This window comes from Epinephelus fuscoguttatus, linkage group LG16, assembly GCF_011397635.1.
Source record: "Epinephelus fuscoguttatus linkage group LG16, E.fuscoguttatus.final_Chr_v1".
NCBI classification, from domain to species: Eukaryota; Metazoa; Chordata; class Actinopteri; order Perciformes; family Serranidae; genus Epinephelus; species Epinephelus fuscoguttatus.
This window is the reverse complement of record NC_064767.1, coordinates 16,050,890-16,069,643: the sequence shown is the minus strand read 5'-3', so window position 1 is coordinate 16,069,643 and position 18,754 is coordinate 16,050,890. Positions and strand designations below refer to the sequence as shown.

At 41.9% G+C, this 18,754-nt stretch overlaps 1 protein-coding gene across 1 annotated transcript in view; it reads left to right on the top strand.

Moving 5' to 3' along the window:
* The first annotated feature begins 1,405 nt into the window (after positions 1 to 1,405).
* pgbd5 (piggyBac transposable element derived 5) overlaps positions 1,406 to 18,754 on the top strand; it is a 42,585-nt gene continuing 25,236 nt past the window's right edge. The window contains exons 1-2 of the mRNA XM_049599744.1: positions 1,406 to 2,142; positions 9,426 to 9,856. Coding sequence (XP_049455701.1) covers positions 1,785 to 2,142; positions 9,426 to 9,856 — 789 coding nt within the window. The 5' untranslated portion in view covers positions 1,406 to 1,784. The remainder of the gene's footprint in view (positions 2,143 to 9,425; positions 9,857 to 18,754) is intronic.

The window sequence follows — 18,754 nt, the reverse complement described above, 5'->3', positions numbered from 1 at the left end:
TACAGCTCCCAGAAACAACACCCTGAACATCCAAATGTTAGTTATCATTGGGACTCCTTTATTTTGGGGGGATATTTTCTAGTCATTGTTGTTTGTTTTTGTTTAATTAATAGCTTGAATAGACTATATATCACCTGCTTTGTTTTTTGGGGGGACAGAAAGGTGAAGGTTGTTTAGGGCCTCCAAATGCATGTTACTCTGTGTCCACTAAATAAAAGTCTCTGGGTCTAATCAGTAAAAATCTAACCTCCTGAGACCCTGTGTCTTCATATATGGACATTGGGCTTCCTGCACCTTATACTTTCTACGTTCTCCTCATTTGTCGACACTTTTTTGTGCCATGTAGTGGTATTAAGTACGGCAGCATATTGATGCTAAGCCGAGAAAAAAGAAAGCTCAGTGTCAGGTAATAACATGATTTTTTTTCACATTTTTCATGTTATAACATGAAAAGTATCTTGCAGAAAACATAAAAAACATCTTCTTCTAACAAGAAACTTTTCATATTATTATCTGATACTGGTCTCTTTTTTTTTCCTGGTGTGGCATCAATATGCTGCCGTAAGTAAGAGCACAATACACTAATCTATAAAAACAAGATGGCAGCCATCTCTGCCAAGTCAGTCTGCAGCTGATCCCAACACAAAAGTGGACAAGGTAAAAAATCTGATCACATTTAATGGTTGAAACTTGTTTATTTATGATTAATAGTGTTTGTAGTTTGATATGGCAACACATGTGACCAAGTATAGCAACACTGACACTGTTGAATAGGAAGTACTCATTTGAGGACATTGGGACTTTATTAGTGTTTTATTTTGTGAATTTAGTAAATCACGAGGCTTTTAGATATGTTGCATTATATGTAATTTAGTTTTTGCACAGCCATATTATATTATATTATATTATTTATTTATTTTTTATAATTACATCCCAAATAGCTAAGAGAAATTAAAAATGCATACTAAACAAAAGCTGAGGTCTCAGGAGGATATGGTAAACACCTGTAAAAATGTTAAAGCAGTATTGGAGGTGGTGTTTGTGAAGTCTTTTATTATTATCATTATCATCATCATCATCATCATCATTATTATTATTATTATTATTATTATTATTTGTGGACCTAATTAAGGGTGGGCATCCTGAAAAACATAGGCCTAATTGCAAGTTTTTTTATTATATTAATTTTCATATATATTTTATGTTCATTAGTCCTATCCTTTGATGATCCTCTCTGTGTCAGACATTTTATTCTAATATTATATTACAGTTTAATGCCTATGATTTTTGCACTCTTGGGCTCCATCAGCCGCTCCTCTCTAAGTTTGGATGAGAAGCTGCATCTTATTGGACGGCAGGGCTGGGCTGTGGTGTCAGGTGATGCAGCGGCAGCCACTACTCTCTCTATTTTCCTCTCTTTGTGGAGAAATCACTGGTCTCCCAACCCGGATGCTGTGCCACAACTATCGATAATTTCGCCCAGTGCGCAGCGCTGTAGGCAGAGCAAGGGGGCGGAAATATTTCAGTACCCTTGAAGCGGACAGCTCTCCCCGGATCCACACGCTTCTGACCGCCGGGCTCCACATCCGAGCCTGCAGGGCGGGCAGGATCATAATCATACCCAGGATACAGGAAGGTGCAGCGGCCACATTAGAGCCAAACACCCCCCTCCTGCTCCTGCAAGATCGTGACCACTTGCACGCCGCTGGAGCCGTAGTGGAAAGGGTGAGAAGGAGGGAGGAAGGAAGAGACAAGGGGGGAGCAGAGCATCACTACAGAGAGAGATGGCGGAGTGCGGGCGGAAGGCGCTGTCTCTCCTGGAAGCGGCCCGCTCCCGGTACGAGAGCCTGCAGATATCCGACGACGTGTTCGGCGAGTCCGGGGATGACAGTAGCGACAATCCCTTCTACAGCACCTCCGGAGACTCCGACTCCGACAACTACATAGCCGAGGTAGGCGAGGAGGACCAGCAGCAGCAGCACCACCACCAAAAGAGGGGGGATAAGGAGAGCCGCGGGGGAGCAGGAGGTGGTGGCAGCGGAGCCGGTCCCCCGGGCTCCCTGTCCCGGAGTCAGGCTGAGGAGGAGGGCTGGACGGAGACTCTGCAGGATGTCACGGTGCCGCCGTTCAAAGAGACATATGGTGAGACGTGATGCACGACAGCATGAATAAGGTCATTTGTGCAACGGGGAAGAAGTGTGTGTGTGTGTGTGTGTGTGTGTGTGTGTGTGTGTGTGTGTGTGTGTGTGGTGACTGGATGGAGACACAGAAATAGTGCAGCTCATGGTTTTTTGGGGTCATGCAGGCCATTTACTGAGGCTCTCAATCTGGTGCCAGAGCTGCACACAAAAGGCTTGTGCTCTGGAACAACTGGATGCTTGTCTCACTATGGTTTGTGATGTGTGCATCCCAGTGAGTGAGTGACAGAGAGAAGCATGACACTGCATCGTTAATTGCTGTATTGCCAACGCTTAGCCTTTGATTCCTCACCCTCTGGTGCTGTGGTGCACATGCTGTCCTGTGTGTGAGGGTGTGTGTGCAGGTCGCAGGGCAGGGCATGGGAGACATGCTGGTTAATTTAGAGAAACAGTGTGATGTCTCCCCTGGTTTTACACACTCACACACACATACACATCATATACTGCACTGTAAGCATGCAGAATAAATGCACACACATGCTTTCTACTTAATTAACACAACTTATAACTGTATCAGCATGAGACACAAGCTCATGGCACTCTGATCAGGTTGCACACTTTCTGTTTGTGTCTCTGAATCGTGACAGCACCATGCACCCACACTGCTCCGTCTTCCTTTGTCTCGTTCTGTCTTTGTGATAAATGCCCCAAAAGCCTGATCTCATTCTGTTTAAAACCCATCATGTACAACGCCATCAGTCTGCCTCCTCAGAACAGTTTTTATCCATTTATCTATCACTAAGTACAGCGTGATGCATCAGGGGAGCGGGGGTTTGGGTTTATAGTGCAGCGCTTTCTGTCAGGCTTCGTTTGGATTTGCCCTCCTCTCCCCATCTCTCCTGCCTCGGCTGAAGCCACAGCGATGGGTGGAAATGCCATCCTGTATCCACTGTGACATGCTGCACTGTGGCAGCCTTGGAGGTGCACCAGCAGCATATGGCTGTAGCAGATATGGAACAAGCTGCTCGCACATAACATGGAAACACACGTTGGAGCATTCATATGCAAATTGTTTAAAGCACAAGCACCCGATTGGATGGAGGTAAAGTGGCAGGAAACCACTGGAAATTAAACTGCATGCAAAAAGCTTTTAATGCCAGCAGAGTACGTCAAAATCCAAAATAAAAAGCCCAATATGATGATGATGGGATAAAAGTCTTTCGCTGTTGTGTCTGCTGTTGGTATGGCACCCAAATTGAAGGTGGTGGCTTTGACCTGTCCCAGAAAGCAGGATTACCGAGCAGGACGCCAAACACAACCCGGAACAGCTCTGTTTACTTATGTACATGTTCCAGATTTGAAGGCTTTTCAGCGAGCCCGGTTATCCAGCTAACTTCAGTAATCCTGTTTCATGAGATATGAGAGGAGTGGTGCCTTTTTCACTTATCCAAAATAATCTGAACCAAACTATCATGAGAGGTTCTTTGGTGAGGCTACAGGATGTTCTGCCCTGTCCTGCTCTGTTTGACGTTTTACTGCTCTGTTGACCTAAGCTCTGGAGGCAGCAGGTGTGTCTGTCTGCTTCGTACAGCCTGGTCTGGTTTGTAAAGATACAGTTAGTGTCTGTTTGCACAGCCAGTGTGGGTGTGGTCCCGCCATCCTGCATCATGATTAAGAGCTGCCAGACTGGATGGATGGCAGGACTGCCAGGGAGCATAATCACACTTCAGACCTCAAGTGGCCAAGTGCGTGCTTTGATTTTATCGGCCCGAAGAAGTAAAGATTGACTGCATCCCGAGCCTCAGCGTACCTACATAAATATGTTTTTCCATCAGTTGTGATGGGATGGGAGGCTGCTTAAGCCACTAAGTCGGCCCCTGGCAGATGCAAAGGAAATATCATGAGTGATAATTTTATCATATGTCAGTATTTCTCTATCTGCGCACCTGTCTGGCTTTTTTTTTCTCACCTGCCTCCCTGTCTGTCTTCCTGTCTCGGCTGTGACGGTGCTGACACAGACACAGTGCTGATGTGACAGCTCCAGTCCTTGGAGACTATGCACCCAGTACATAAATCATCAGCCACCGTCAGAAAGCATCAAGTCAACCTCATGCAGACTCTCAAAGGCTTCAAGTAGCTTGGGTTTTGGCTTTGTTAACAGCCGCAGTGGCAACTCCTGCACTTTCTTTGAACCTGTAGCAGAAGTTTGAAACCACGCGGAGTTGCGGTTAACACAAGATCAGGCTTATAGGTGATGTGTTATGCTCATGTCAGTGAGAGACTGTTGCCACTGTGTGTGTGAGAGGTTGTGGCAAAGGACCAAGCTGAGGATTACGAAGCATAGATCCACATCTCAGATTATATAACCACCTTATCATGATGTTGAAGGGAATTAAAGAGCTATTTATTCATTCACTTTGCTGAGCATGTCCGATAGATTACAGGGACTCTGCATATGTCAGTTTATCTAGCTGTCAGTCTGTCCTGTCTGCACAGTGCCTCCTACTGTTTGCACAGCCATATGGAAAAACACAGTCACACAGACACACAAAGAGAATTTTGATAATTTTCTTATTGAAGCATTTAGATACAGAGAGAAGGTAACTGTGATGTAGCAGCTGTTTGACAGGCAGAGATGCACGTCTGGGTCTTTCAATCCAACAAGGGACCTGGATATGCAAAGACAAAAAATACAAAATGAAATGAAATAAAATGAACTATGGATGGCAGGAAAACAAACATTTATGCTTGACACAGAAAAAAATAACTGAAAGGTCATGTAACTTCGTCTATAGTGATTTATCGACTTAAAGTGGAATTGTATTGAAATGGTGCTCATAAAAAACAGGATAAAGGAAACCAAATTTCACAATCAGATGTTCTTGTTTTCTTTTTCTATAACTAAATTCATATATTACTGACAATACATGTACTGTACCGTGTAATCTTGGAGGAATCAGAAATATTTCCAATTAAATAAGACATCTTGCTGTCTTTTTCAGGCTTCTGGGAGAAACTTAGTGAGCTATTTCATGAAATATGGAAACTCTTACATAATGATAGTACTGTATGTACAACACAAAGAAAATTGGACTGATATTATATGATACGACAATTCTGCTGTCAAAATAAATGATTCATAGCAAAGAAAACTAACAAAATGAATTTTTAATGTCTTTGTTGTACACATATGAAGATTTTTTTCTCTGATGTAATGCACAGCAGTAGAACACAGATCATTTTATATGTGGTCTGGCACTCTAATAGTGTTGTCATGATACTGGAATTTCTAACGTCCACGCAATACAGTTTCCAGCACTTTCTTGGGCAGCAGCCTACTAGAGTTGCTCTTGTCGTAGATATTTAATACTCATTGCTTCTAAAACTGGGTCCAGTGAGTGACCCCGACCCCGGGAACCCACTGGTTGTCTGGTTGTTACAGGTTGTGAACGTTAAACTTTGGTTACTGTAATTTGAAGCATTTTCTCGCACAAGTGGTGCAGTGGTTAGCATTGTTGCCTCACAGCAAGAGAACCCATGGTTCGAACCCAAGGTGGGGGAGCCCTTCTGTGCAGAGTTTGCATGTTCTTGCTGTGTCAGCGTGGGTTTTCACTGGGTACTCCGGCTTCCTCCCACAGTTCAAAAACATACAGGTTAACTAATGACTCTAAATTGTCCGTAGGTGTGAATGTGAGTGTGAATGGTTGTCTGTCTCTATGTGTCAGCCCTGTGATAGTGTTGCGACCTGTCCAGGGTGTACCCTGCGTCGCCCAGTGTCAGCTGGGATGGGCTCCAGCCCCCCCAAGACACCTGACAGGATAAGCGGTTACAGAAAATGAATTAACTGAATTGAAAAATATTGATTTCACACCATTTGCCATGGGTAAAATTGGCATTGAGGGCATAAAGGTTAATTTTTCTTATTAAGAGATATATTTAACAAGGCTGTAACATTACAATGATGACTCTTCTTGTCTTGGTTAGTAATAGATAACAACAGAATGACTTCAATAAACTTTAACAATAATGTAGAGCAAGAAAGCACAGCTGCTACCAGTGTATCGATACTGCAGAAAATAAATATTGAAACAATTTCAAGATTTCACCACTGACATGTATAGATAAATCAATATTTTTAATGACACCACTGTATATTGACATAAAAAAATGTACATTTCTATTAATATTGTGGTATTAATTTTAGTATATGGCCCAGCCATAGCAGGGATTTGTCTGAGAGCGTACTCAGAAATCTCTCTCAGTCTCAGTGCTTTCTGTAATTTCCGCTAAAAACTGAGCTCAAAGCATGTTTCGTCTACATGAAGGGTTTATCCACCCCAACTACACGCTAATCCCCTATTCTTAAATCCGTGGCTATAAAAGCTCTACCAGGCAGATGTTTGTCCCTCGCCAATAGAAATACTACAACAGCTGATAATCATGAGGGATTATACTTCTGTCTGTGAGTGCAACGTAGGTGGAGTTTTGTAATGTGGGAAATTGATATTTGAAAGCTTCCTGTGTAGAGAAACATTAGCTAATATTAGTAGTCTGAAAGAAGAATTATGTAAATGTTTGATCCTGTTTTATCAGCGTGATGTAGGCCGTGCCGTAGATAAGCTGGCAGGGGTGTATAAAGAAGATCTATGGAGGAAATAGATTGAAACAATTCCATTATCTGTAAAAATGAGTTCTTCTTCAGGTTGTATTTTTGGCTTACTCCTGAGAGGAGCTGAGGTGAGTCATTTCGCCTCCGTGGACCTTCCATCTCAGTGTCTCATGTTTTTATGGAGGAGTGGCTCGATTTTTTGGAGTCACGCTGGATTTTACATTCAGCTTTCAAGTCTAATAGAATGCAAATGAGTGGATTTTGAGCCGCGGCCCGACTTCTTCTGCTGTCTTGGCCGCGAGCTCAGCTTTGTGGGCGTGCTTGTACTCTACTGTCTATTTTCTTCTTGTGCTCTTCACATGCCGCTTGAATAGTGTACCATTTAGGTTTAAGCCTTGTACATGTTATCTTTAACTCAGCATTAAAAGACTTGAAGTAAAAGTCCTTCATTATTGCGGTTGCAGCCACTCAGGACTGGAGACGGAATAGAGAGAGAGAGTGAAAACCTTGTTCAGCTCTGCTCAGAGATAATGAGATCGTGCTGTTCAGTTGAGCCTGAAGTTGTTCTTCTCGACGTCCATACTCTCTCTCTCGCATCCAACAGCCTTAGAGAAAATCTCTAATTTACTAGAGCAAACACATCAAGCCAGTCACTGCATTGTGTATTGATTGTGTGACTCCAATGCATCACCTAAAAGCATACACACAGAAAGCTTTTAAATGGAAGGTAAATGTAATTTTCCCTTCAGGAAACTAATTAATGACAATATATAAAAGAGGGAAAATAGCTTCATAGAACAGGGAGAAAACTTTTTGAATCCAGTCATGCTGGTTGAGGTGACTTAACTTTTTTTGTTAGTTCTACCCCCAAAGCTGTTTATTATAATTATTTTGTGCTATTTATCATTTAATTGTTACTTTAATATAACAATTTCAACAGTATAGCTATTGCTTGAAAGGGAAAGTTCACCACAAAATCAGTCCCTCTTACCTGTAGTGCTATTTATGACTCTAGATTGTTCTGGTGTGTGTTGCCAAGTGTGGAGATCATATATATAAATCATATCATATATATAAAGAAACTAGATTGCTCTCAGCATGTGGTGCTCAAAGTGCAGAAAAATACATATGAAAATCACCCGTAGGCTCACCTGTGTTAGCTAATGTTACAGCTCAGCTGAGGAGGACAACTGTATTAATGTTGACATCTCATGCTGTCACAAGTACAAGCCTCTCATACATGAGTCGATGCACACTTTCTTCTGCACAGTGCAGTTCAGAAAGAAAATAGTCCCAACATGAAACTGCTCACAACAAGGTCTGTGGATTATTTTGAGTAACCGGGTCAGGATTTCTGGAGAGAGACATTGCTGCTGCAGTGTTTCCCACAGAATCAGAATCTATGCATCTATTAAGCTTGTTGAGTTTGAGTCGCGGGGTGGAGATTTGATCAGTCAATCAGTTTTGTAGTTGGATCAATCAGAGTTGATCAGATCAGGTCAATGGATTGGATGAGAACGCAGCTGGTTTCATGTAAAATTGGTTGAACAAATGACGGGCAACACCTAAATGAGAGTGGAGTTCCTCTAAGAACTCTAACAGAGTATTTTATTTTTTGTATGGATTAAAAAAAGTTTCACTTCCACTGTGCCTGGCGTTGTGCCCAGAGTATAACGGAACATATATATATTCCAACAGTGCTCCTAATTAACTTTCCAGCTCCAAAAATAGAAAATTAATGTCTGGCAGGCAGCAAATACTGCTAAAAATAAGTGTGTGTGGGAAACTCTTTGTTTTTTTTGGTGCTTTGAGCACCACAAGCCAAGTGCCATCTAGTTCTATTATATTAGAGAGAAGGCAGACGTCTCTACAGCTGATATCTCCAACACTCTGCAGCTCAGACAAAAACATCAAGGTTGATAAACAGCACTATACAGTTAGGAGGAAAAATGGGTATTTTTTGATTTGGGGGTGAACTGTCCCTTTAAGGTCTGTTACATTACAACGTGCATACAACCCTATCTTTCACCAGCTGGTGCTTTACTGACAGTACGACTTCTGACGCCTTTCATTCATGGCTCTCTCCTGACACGACTATCAGATCATGATCTTGACTCATTGCCTGCCATAACGCTAAAACAACAAGACACTGAAACCTTCAGCAAGCGTAGGAACGCCACGCTGTGACAAGGACAACAGTGTGGTGGCTGTCATACTGTGTAAACAGTCTAACCGCTGCCCTGGGCCTCTGACATTAACACCAAACACCGCTGTGGCTGATTTATGAAAAAGCACAGCGATTGTATGTGAGAGTAGTGTGTTCTTCTGACAGTTTAATACAACATAAGACTACCTTGATGGATGTTCTGTCTTTTATTGATTCGTCTTATGAGATGACAATGGAGTTTATGTAAGCAAGAGACTGTTTGCATGCATCCCACACAGCCTTGACAGTGACGGCTCAACAAAATCTAATTTTATCGTGTCTTACAGTGTCAAAAGAGAAACTTTTTATTCAGCAAAGGCAGTCAAATTGTAGGCCTGCTGCCAAACTTTAAAAAGTAGGATTAAGTGACACTTGCGTCTGTGAGTTATCCCACACGGGACTCTCTATCTGTCAATCTGTCCGTTTCCCTCTGTCATAATCCTTTTTTTTTGTCCTTTCTTTCCTGATCCAGGCCCCGCTCAGAAGATGCCAGCCACTGCCACAGCTCTGGACTTCTTCCAGCTCTTCGTCCCGGACAACTGCATCCAAAACATGGTCACCCAGACTAACATGTACGCCAAGAAGTTCCAGGAGCGCTTTGGCTCAGACGAAGGCTGGCGTCCAGTCACAGCCCAGGAGATGAAGGCCTTCCTGGGTTTCGTCACCTCCACCAGCGTGCACCGCTGTGAGTCAGTGCTCAGCATCTGGAGCTCGGGCTTCTTCAGCAACCGGAGCATCGCCTTGAAGATGAGCCAGGCGCGCTTTGAGAAGATCCTCAAGTACTTCCACATCGTGGCTTTCCGGCCGTCACAGGGAAGCAACCAGGGCCTGTACAAGATCCAGCCCTTCCTGGACTCGCTGCAGCAGTCGTTCAGCTGCACCTTCAGACCTTCACAGACACAGGTGGGTGAACTCTCCTGCACACCTGGGTGTCGATAAGGCAGTTCCCATCTGGTGGGTCGTGGTCCAAAAAGTAGTGACAAGTGACTTGCACACTTGTCAGATTTGTAAAAAACACTTTATTTTGAAGTACAGTGAACTTCCAGCACAGAATTTTTATTTTGAAGTGCCGTTTCCTGCAGTAGATTGAGTAACAGCTACTTGACAGACAGCAAACTAGCTCAACAACATATCCACACGAAAGTATGACGCTGACTGTATTAAACTGTTTGGACCTTGAACTAATGACTCAGCAGAAATCTGGACCCCGTGGCTGGACCAGTTGGGAACCACTGCCCTAAAGCATCTTATAATTATAGACAGCTCGGTGCTACATATCTCATTCTCATACTGATTCTACATTTCCGTGACCTGCTTTGAACATTATACTTTTTATTAACTCACACCCAGAACTTGTCTTTCAGGGGTCAACGAGATTTAACAACACAGCTGACATCAAGCATTATATCTTTTATGACCTCTCATTAATAATGCAGGGTATTCTAAGAAATGCGACATATGAAACTTCTAGTGGTGATCTATGTTTGGCAAACAGCAGACAAAATGTTTCGAGACATTTTAAGTTCATATTTTAGACATCAGAGATTTGCTGACTCGCTGTTTTCTGGTTGACAGTGTATGTTCACTTTAAGGTATATGTATGCACTGTTAATACAGCAGCAAAGGAGTCCCCCAGTTACCTTGTAAAATAAAAATGCAAAGACAATTTTCTCTTGAAGTAGGGTGAACCAACTGAATAGTTCCCCCAAGCAGCCCCAGTTTGAAAACCGTCTACACAGCAAGTATTTGGGTGAGGCAGTCATTGTTGACGACTTCCCCTCCAGAGGACTCACTTCTACTTGTTTTCAGTTGCACTGTACGCATTAGAGTTACATTTATGCAACTGGGGCAGTGGAGCGCCAGCCTTGCTACTCTATTTTGGGTGGGCTGGAAGTTTATTCAACTCCTACTTTACTTTCTTCTCCGGATGAATAGCAGCACTGCAGATTCTAAAGGAGCAGCAGATAAACAAACCAGATTGAAGTAGAATCTGTGATATCAGATTAGCACTTGTATATCATCTGTGTGCTCTTGTTCAACTTGAGAAACAATACAAAGTGATGCGCTCTTCTTGAGCAAAGAGAGGCGGCAGAAACCACTCAAGCATGTTTTCTGAAAGCTGATGAAGATCAAGTTTGAAGTGGGTGTTATTAAGAGCAGAGTGTTGTGGCAATTCACAGAAGGAAAAGAGATCATAGTGTGTTGTTTGCTCCTGATCGTCCCAAGTTAACATCTTTTTATTTACCACTGACTCGTGAAAATGGTTGAGAGAGGTCCAGTCACCAGAAACAAATTTCACCAGCTAGTTGCTCATTTTGTCTGTCAACCCTTCAATGCTGGGCAGGAAGTGTACAGTCAAATTTATGTGAGCTTCCCTGCAATTCATTGCAAGTCAGACGTCGATAATTCTGATTGGGTATCCCTGACTTCCGATCTAAGTGCAACCCGGTGCATCTGCTCAAGAAGTCATCATAATGTTTGTCCGGCAAGTTTCTGAGCTTCACAAGCATATAAAGAGGACCTACATCACTCAACACAGTGCCATTAGTAAGGAGAGATGGGGTATGAAATAAGCCAGCTGTCTTGCGCTACATTGCTCATTAAGATAACCAACAACTCAAAATTGTGGGTGCCGAGTGTAATAGTGTGATCTAGAGTTATAGAACACAAACACTACATAAAAAATAAAAACAAATGAAAAGATAATGGTGCTCCATACACTGTAAGCGCCGCCATGTTGCTGTGACGTCATATATGTTTATGTTGGCAAAATCAGGCAAACTGAATCTTTTCCAAGTTTCTGACTTGCAATTCGGACATAAATGATCGCTCCATTGCAATTTTCCATGTTCCAAGTTCAATAGATTGCAGCATTTTTTAGTGAAAACAGCTGCCTCTTGCAGTTGAAATTGTGCTGAGAGCAATGAGAGTGGACCAAAACAGGAGAGTCGTGGGCCATAAAACCAAAACAATAAGCTTGAAGGGATAGTGCACCCAAAAATGAAAATTTAGCCATTATCTACTCACCCATATGCCGATGGAGGCTCAGGTGAAGTTTTAGAGTCCTCACAACACTTGCGGAGATCCCAGGGGAGAGGAGGTAGCAACAAAACTCCACCTAATGGAGGCTTATGGCGCCCCAGATTCAAACGTCATTTTTGGGTGCACTATCCCTTTAAAGGGCCTAAAATAATCATATCATAATCTAAGTCAGGTGATAATTCTCTGTAGGTATGTCACTACAAGCGACACCTTACACTTATACTTTACATGCTGTCATTTCAGCGATTGTTTATGTTAAAAAAAAGACTAATGCAGCTTTAATCTTTCGGGGAGTGTTCTGGCCGAGATAGGCAGCAATAACAATGAGTTAGAAACATAGAAAATAGCCAGCACAGTTGCTAGAGGCAAATGTTAGCATTATACATTTCTTGAAACCACAGATACGATACATTTTTACATAGGTCTGATTGTGTGTAAATGAGCAGACTTTGTCATCAGGAGGAGGAGGGGATGGTGGACAGCGTGAGACCTAAGTGAGGTGGCTGCCAAGCTGCAGACCAATGTTCAAAACCAACAAACCGAAACATCCCAGCCTCTCCAGTTGTAACTGTGCCAGCAAAACTGAGTATTTTCAGCCAAAACATGATCTTGTCCTGAGCATAACCAAGAGATTTTTATGCCTAATCATAACCACACATTAACTACAGGGCTGCCAAAACGTAAAGAAACATAAAGTTCAACATATCTGCTACATAATAACCTGCAAATGATAATAAGAAGAGTAGGTTTTATTTATAGGCGCTTTTCAAGACAAGAAAGGTACAGTACCACCATTTATCCTTGGGAGTGGGTTGCATAAAAGTCAACCTGACGTATTCAGACTGTGGTTAGGAGGAGGGCATCGGGGTTGACTAATCATATTCCAGTGGGATCTTGATGCCACCCCTGCAGACACTGTCAAGCTCTTAAAAATTAATGAATTTCTGGGAAGCAGTTGATTAAATTGCCTTCCTGCACTATGAGTGCTATAACATCATCGTCATTGTGCAAAATGATGTCAGTGCTGTGATGCATTTGGGAACACAGGCTGTTAAACCCCCCTCCTCATATCACATCCAAGTCTCAATCAGCGGTGTCATTGTGCCGTCAAAGTGGTCTGAATGTAAACCCTGATGAGTTTATTGCATTGTGAAGTAATAAACGGTTTCATGTCTCTCCATCCACTTAAATCTGAAACTGACTAAAGTGAAACAATGAGGGCAGACCGGCTGTCAGACAGCGTGTGTGCGTCGTTAGCTGTGGAGATGTACATGTGTATCTAGGCCAGTTTGTTTTATCTGTTGGTTTTCTGTGCCAGGGGCAGAGAGTGGGCCCAGATAGCGAGAGTGGCACAGACGGAAACTGTTGCTCCACAGACAATGGAAAAGTAAGTCATTAAATGGGCAGACCATTAATGACTGACGTAGAAGGAAGGAAAAAGGCTGATGTACTGGTTTGATTTTAGGCTGCAGCTAAGGATTATTTTCATTATCATCTAATCTGTTGTTTGTTCTCACAATGAATCAATTAATAATTCAGTCAGTGAAATGACAGAAAATAGCAAAAAATGGAAATTACAGTTTTCAAAAGTCCAAGCTGTCGTGTTTAATATCAACAATTGAGCACTGTTTGGTTGATATTAAAGGCCCAGTGTGTAGGATTTAAGAGGATATATAGAGTGTGCCAGTAAACCCAGAACTCCATTAGCGCTTTTAGCACTTCCGGTTCTCTCGTCTAAAAGTCAATACGTTTTTTGAATGGGATTTTGGTAAAATGCCTCGAATAAGGTCTGTGGTTAACAAAAGCTTAAGCAAGTTTCAGGTTTTGTTCTACGACATAAAACACGTCAGTAAATACCCTACTTGTGAATTTTGAAGCTTTTACATGTCGTAAAAAAGGCGGTTGCTAACAAGTTGCTCAATACGACCACAAACCCTGTCGAGGACATTAAACGTCATCACCCCGAACAGACAAGAGTGCTGGCAGTCCGCCATTATAGCTTCTTATTTAGCTTAAACAGTCCGATTTCCCCATTATACAATGTTTTTAAAATAAAGCGGCTGAAATCAGTTGAAAGGTTAGTGGCGGTGACGTCAAGTGTCATGCGACCGTGGAGTAGTCATGTAGTCCGATAAAGCTTCACGTTAGCTTTTTACTTCTGGCGATCGCATTTAAGCTTCAAATGTGGTATGAAAGGTGTTCATATGTGAAGATTATCTCGCTGGACAAAACATGTAAGTATCACAAACTTGTGTTAGCCACAGATCTTATTTTCTGACATAATCCAAAACGCAATGCAAAAATCACATTCACTTTCTCTTCCGGGAACCAGCGCGATGCTAAACTTCCGGGTTTTGACATCAGCCCTGGCACACTCTATTGGCAGAAATAGAATTTATTGCAGTAAGTATGACTGGAGTCTGTCATGTTGCACCGCCATGTTTCTGCAGTAGCCCAAAATAGACAAACCAAACACTGGTAAACACTGCTAACTTTGATGTTATAGTGTAGATGACCTGATGTGACTTCAGCCAGATGATCTGACATGACTCTGGCCAAATTTGGTTATGTGAGGAGAAGCACTTGTTTTCAGAATGGGTTATCTGAATAACAGGAAGCATCACAAAGTACCTTCAGTAGCTACAGTGCCTGTTTGTTAGACACTATAAATTGTCATGATGTACCAATTCTTTATCATTATTATTCCACATCAGTGGCTGGCGCAAAAACGTCTTGGCCAAAATAGTTAGCAGCCCCTCCCCAACGAGCCAAACTACATCGGAAAAACAATGATTTTGTAATGTGAAGCCGCTTTATTTAGTGTTTTTTACCAGTTTAAATCTTTGATCTGTTTGTGTTAGAGAGGAAGAGACCTCTGCAGATAATTCAGCTTCCTGTAAAAACCTCCTGAACAATGAACGCTGAAGGAAGCCTAACCGTGATTCCCGTTTGGCACATGGGGGAAGTTTCGTCTGGTTGCAATCTGCAGTCCTCACCACTAGATGGCACTAAATCCTACACAATGCTCCTTTAAAGAAGAAAACAGGCACATAGTCACCTGTTAGAGGCTGGAACAAGAGAATTTAGGGCATTTTTTGCTTAAAAAAAAGACTGTTTTGATTATGTGAATTATTATTATTATTATTTTGATTATCATAATTGATTAAAAATAATTTAGCTCTATTTTTAAGTGTCAAAAAATGAGAAACAGGAGGAAACTGCATCATCCATTTTTTTGTTCAAATACAGGACGTGTGTGTGTGTGTGTGTGTGTGTGTGTGTGTGTGTGTGTGTGTGTGTGTGTGTGTGTGTGTGAACATGGGCGCTAACGTGTGAACAAATGCAGTGCTGAATATTAGCATGTCATGTCAGCTCCTGTTGACAGCAACGCTTCACATTTTCTGTGTCAGTCTGGCAGTTTTGCAGTCGCTAAGATGATCTGTTGACATTGCTTTGTATTGATTTGCAAGTGTAAAATCTTTGAGAGCATTTGTCGCAGTCCTCACAGAACATCCACTGCAAGACTGTGAGTTGAGTGAGTGGATTGATTTTCCTCCGTTCTTTGTCCAGCACAGGATTAGTGAACCCTTGCAAATGATTTACTCGAGGCATTCATGAGCACTACCTTTTTTTCAGCTGTTAAGATAAGGTGCAGAGAAATATCTGGTCACCAAGAGAAGCATGCTGCAGGAGCTACCGCTGTGCTAATGTGTGGTAGTGACAGGATGAGATATTTCTTAAAAGGCCGTTGTGGTTTGAGTGATGTCATCCATCCAGAGGCTAGATAGCCTAATTAATTTTCCACTTGTATAATCCATAACTCCATATTTGACTTGGAAATGACTTGTTGCGCTCCGTCCTGGAGCCGGAGAGAGCTGTTGGTCACTGCGCACTTCAGCTTTAGTCAAATCATGATGGAGCGGGAGGAGGCTGAGGCGGGGAAGACACCGGAGAAAGGAAGAGAAATTTGAAATGCAAATATTGGTTGTGGCCAAAAGGAAATATTTGGCCAGGATTTATGTGTACTGTGCTCATGTAATTGTCCAAGAAAGGGTTAGATAATATTTGGTTTTGTGTGTGTGTTTCCTGTTAATGCCCCTGTTTCGATGTGTTCGTGAATGTGCACCAGCATTTAATGCTTTAGTTAATCCCCGTTGGGAAATTCATCCTCAGTATCTCATCTGACCTTTTTGGACTATTTAAAGACAGTGAGCAGATCTGGGAAACAGTAAATGCACAAGAGAAAGAAGAGAGTAAGATGCCACAGTTCACCCTGCTTTTTTATATAAACTTAGACATTTCTTCAGTTGTGTTCATCAGCTTAATTGATGACCACAAAATCAGCAACAAACAAAACACATGATGTTCAAGATGTTCAGTTTTTTCAGTAGAGTGGGTCGTCCACTAATCCCAAGATCGGCGGTTCAATCCCGGCTCCTCCACTCCGCATGTCAGAATATCCTTGGGCAAGATACTGAACCCCAAATTGCTCCCAGTGGCTGTTTCATCGATGTGTGAGTGTGTGCTAATGGTTACTGAGTAGCGGGCGGCACCATGTGTGGTAGCCTCGGCCACCAGTGTGTGTATGGGTGAATGTGCCATGTAGTGTAAAAGTGCTATGAGTGGTCGGAAGGGCTAGAAAGGCGCCATACAAGTACAGTCCATTTACCATTTATAATTAACAGACAAAATGTAGCTACATTTAATCTGTAAGGTCAAACATTGGCGACATGGTGGTGCAGTGATTAGCTTTGTCGCCTATAGCAATTCTTCCTTGTTCGAACCTGGGGTCGGGGAGCCTCTCCACGTGGAGATTTTTATGTTCTCCTTGTGTCAGCGGGTATTTTCTCCAGGTTGCTTGGCTTTCTCCCACAAGGAGGTTGGTCAAACAGGTCAAACATTGTCTAAAATATTGTTGTGCATATTATAAGCTTTAATCACATTTTTTCAAATACCAGATCATATTTCAAATGTTACTGAAATGTGTGTGCTCTGTGCGCTAAAAACATGACAATGACTTGATAAATAAAGCTAAAAGCATTTCTTTACTGAGTATTTAACATCGCAACTCATCTCCATTCAACAAAAACACACTCACATGATAACTCTTTCATGCACACGCACACACAATCACACACACAATCACATATACACACACATACGTCCAGTCTTTTCAGGATCTCCCATGGGGCCAACTAAGGAAAAGCCCTAAGCACCTCTCTCATTCAGCTTAGCAAGAACACGTACAGTGTGTGTGAGAGTGCACATATGTGTTTGTTCAAACTCCTCCCATTTTCCTCTGGGTATTTTAATAATACATTTAACCGACTAGCATTTCTTTATATGTTTAAACAAAGCCAACAAGCATAGCCATCACATGTAACAGTGGCCACAGTCAGAGCAATTAGCACAAAGTAGTAGTAGTAAAAATTACATATACAGAAAAGGGAAGATATACACAGCAAGGTGCTTCATGTAAAAAATATTATTACATTAGCATTCGCTCTGAAAGAATTTCAGTACAGGGTCCCAGATCTTATCAAACACCCTTTGTCCTCCTTATAGAATCTCAGTCTCTCCAAGATGTCATGTGTTAGTCATTTCATTTAACCCTACATCATATGTGGGAATAGTATGGAAGTGTATTGCATTCACTTGACAAATAAAAAAGCCTTGTTTTTCTGAGTAATTCTTTCTGTTTTTCGGGGTATTTTTTTTCTCAGGGGTTTTTTTTTTTGGGGTGGTAATTTTTTTCTGTTTTTCATGGTAATTTATTTATTTATTTATTTTTTATTTATTTATTTATTTTTTTAACCTAACCTGTTAAATTGAGCGACTGGCCTACTCTACAAGGATGCAGTCGAAAACATAGCAAGATTATCATACCCTGTGTGTAACTAATTACGTGCCTTACCCTTATTGATCCCGTAGTTGAAATTGTCTAGGAGCAGGAGCACGGATGCAAAATACATCCATGAGCAGGAGTCACCATGGATGCAGGGGTCACTTGCAGGTGCCAGGTGGAAGCTTCTCGCGAGATTTTGAAGTATCTCGTCTCCTCGTTCAGGAAAAAAAATTATCCCAAAAAACAGAAAAAAATTACCACGAAAAACAGAAAAATAAATAAATTACTCAAAAAAAAAAAAAAAACCCCAGAAAAAATTACTCAGAAAAACATGGCTTTTTTTAATTTGTCAAGTGAATGCAATACGCTTCCGTAGAATAGAGACCATCTTCCACACTCATAAAATTAACTTCTTTCCGATCACCATTCCAAATAAAACAGCCATTTTTTTTTTCGGTATTCTCAGAGGAAAAGGAGCTAGTCGCTCTGAGGATAGCTGTGAGTGGATCAGATTCCCAAGATTTCCCAGAAGCCTCAGACAAACAGTGAAAAATGCTCTTTCAGTATGTCTACAATTTACTGCATGACCATAGAGCATGTGCTAAACTGCTGATTGTAGAGTTACAGCGATTACAGACAGGTGGCACATCAGTAAAAAAAGCTATGTAGCCTTTCCCTGGAATAATAGAGTCTATGTCTATGTTCTCAAGTTTTGAACTGTGCAAGACTGAGTCTGACATTGACTGAACAGTTGTGTATATTCCTTAAACATTTATCCCAGACGTCATCTGTTAGGCCTATATTCACTTCGTCTACTGATCCGACCAGCATTTCTGATGCTAGCGAGAGTACCAACGACTTGGATCAACTCATTGATTAACTGGCCAGTCATTCCAGCTTTACTCTGGTGCTTG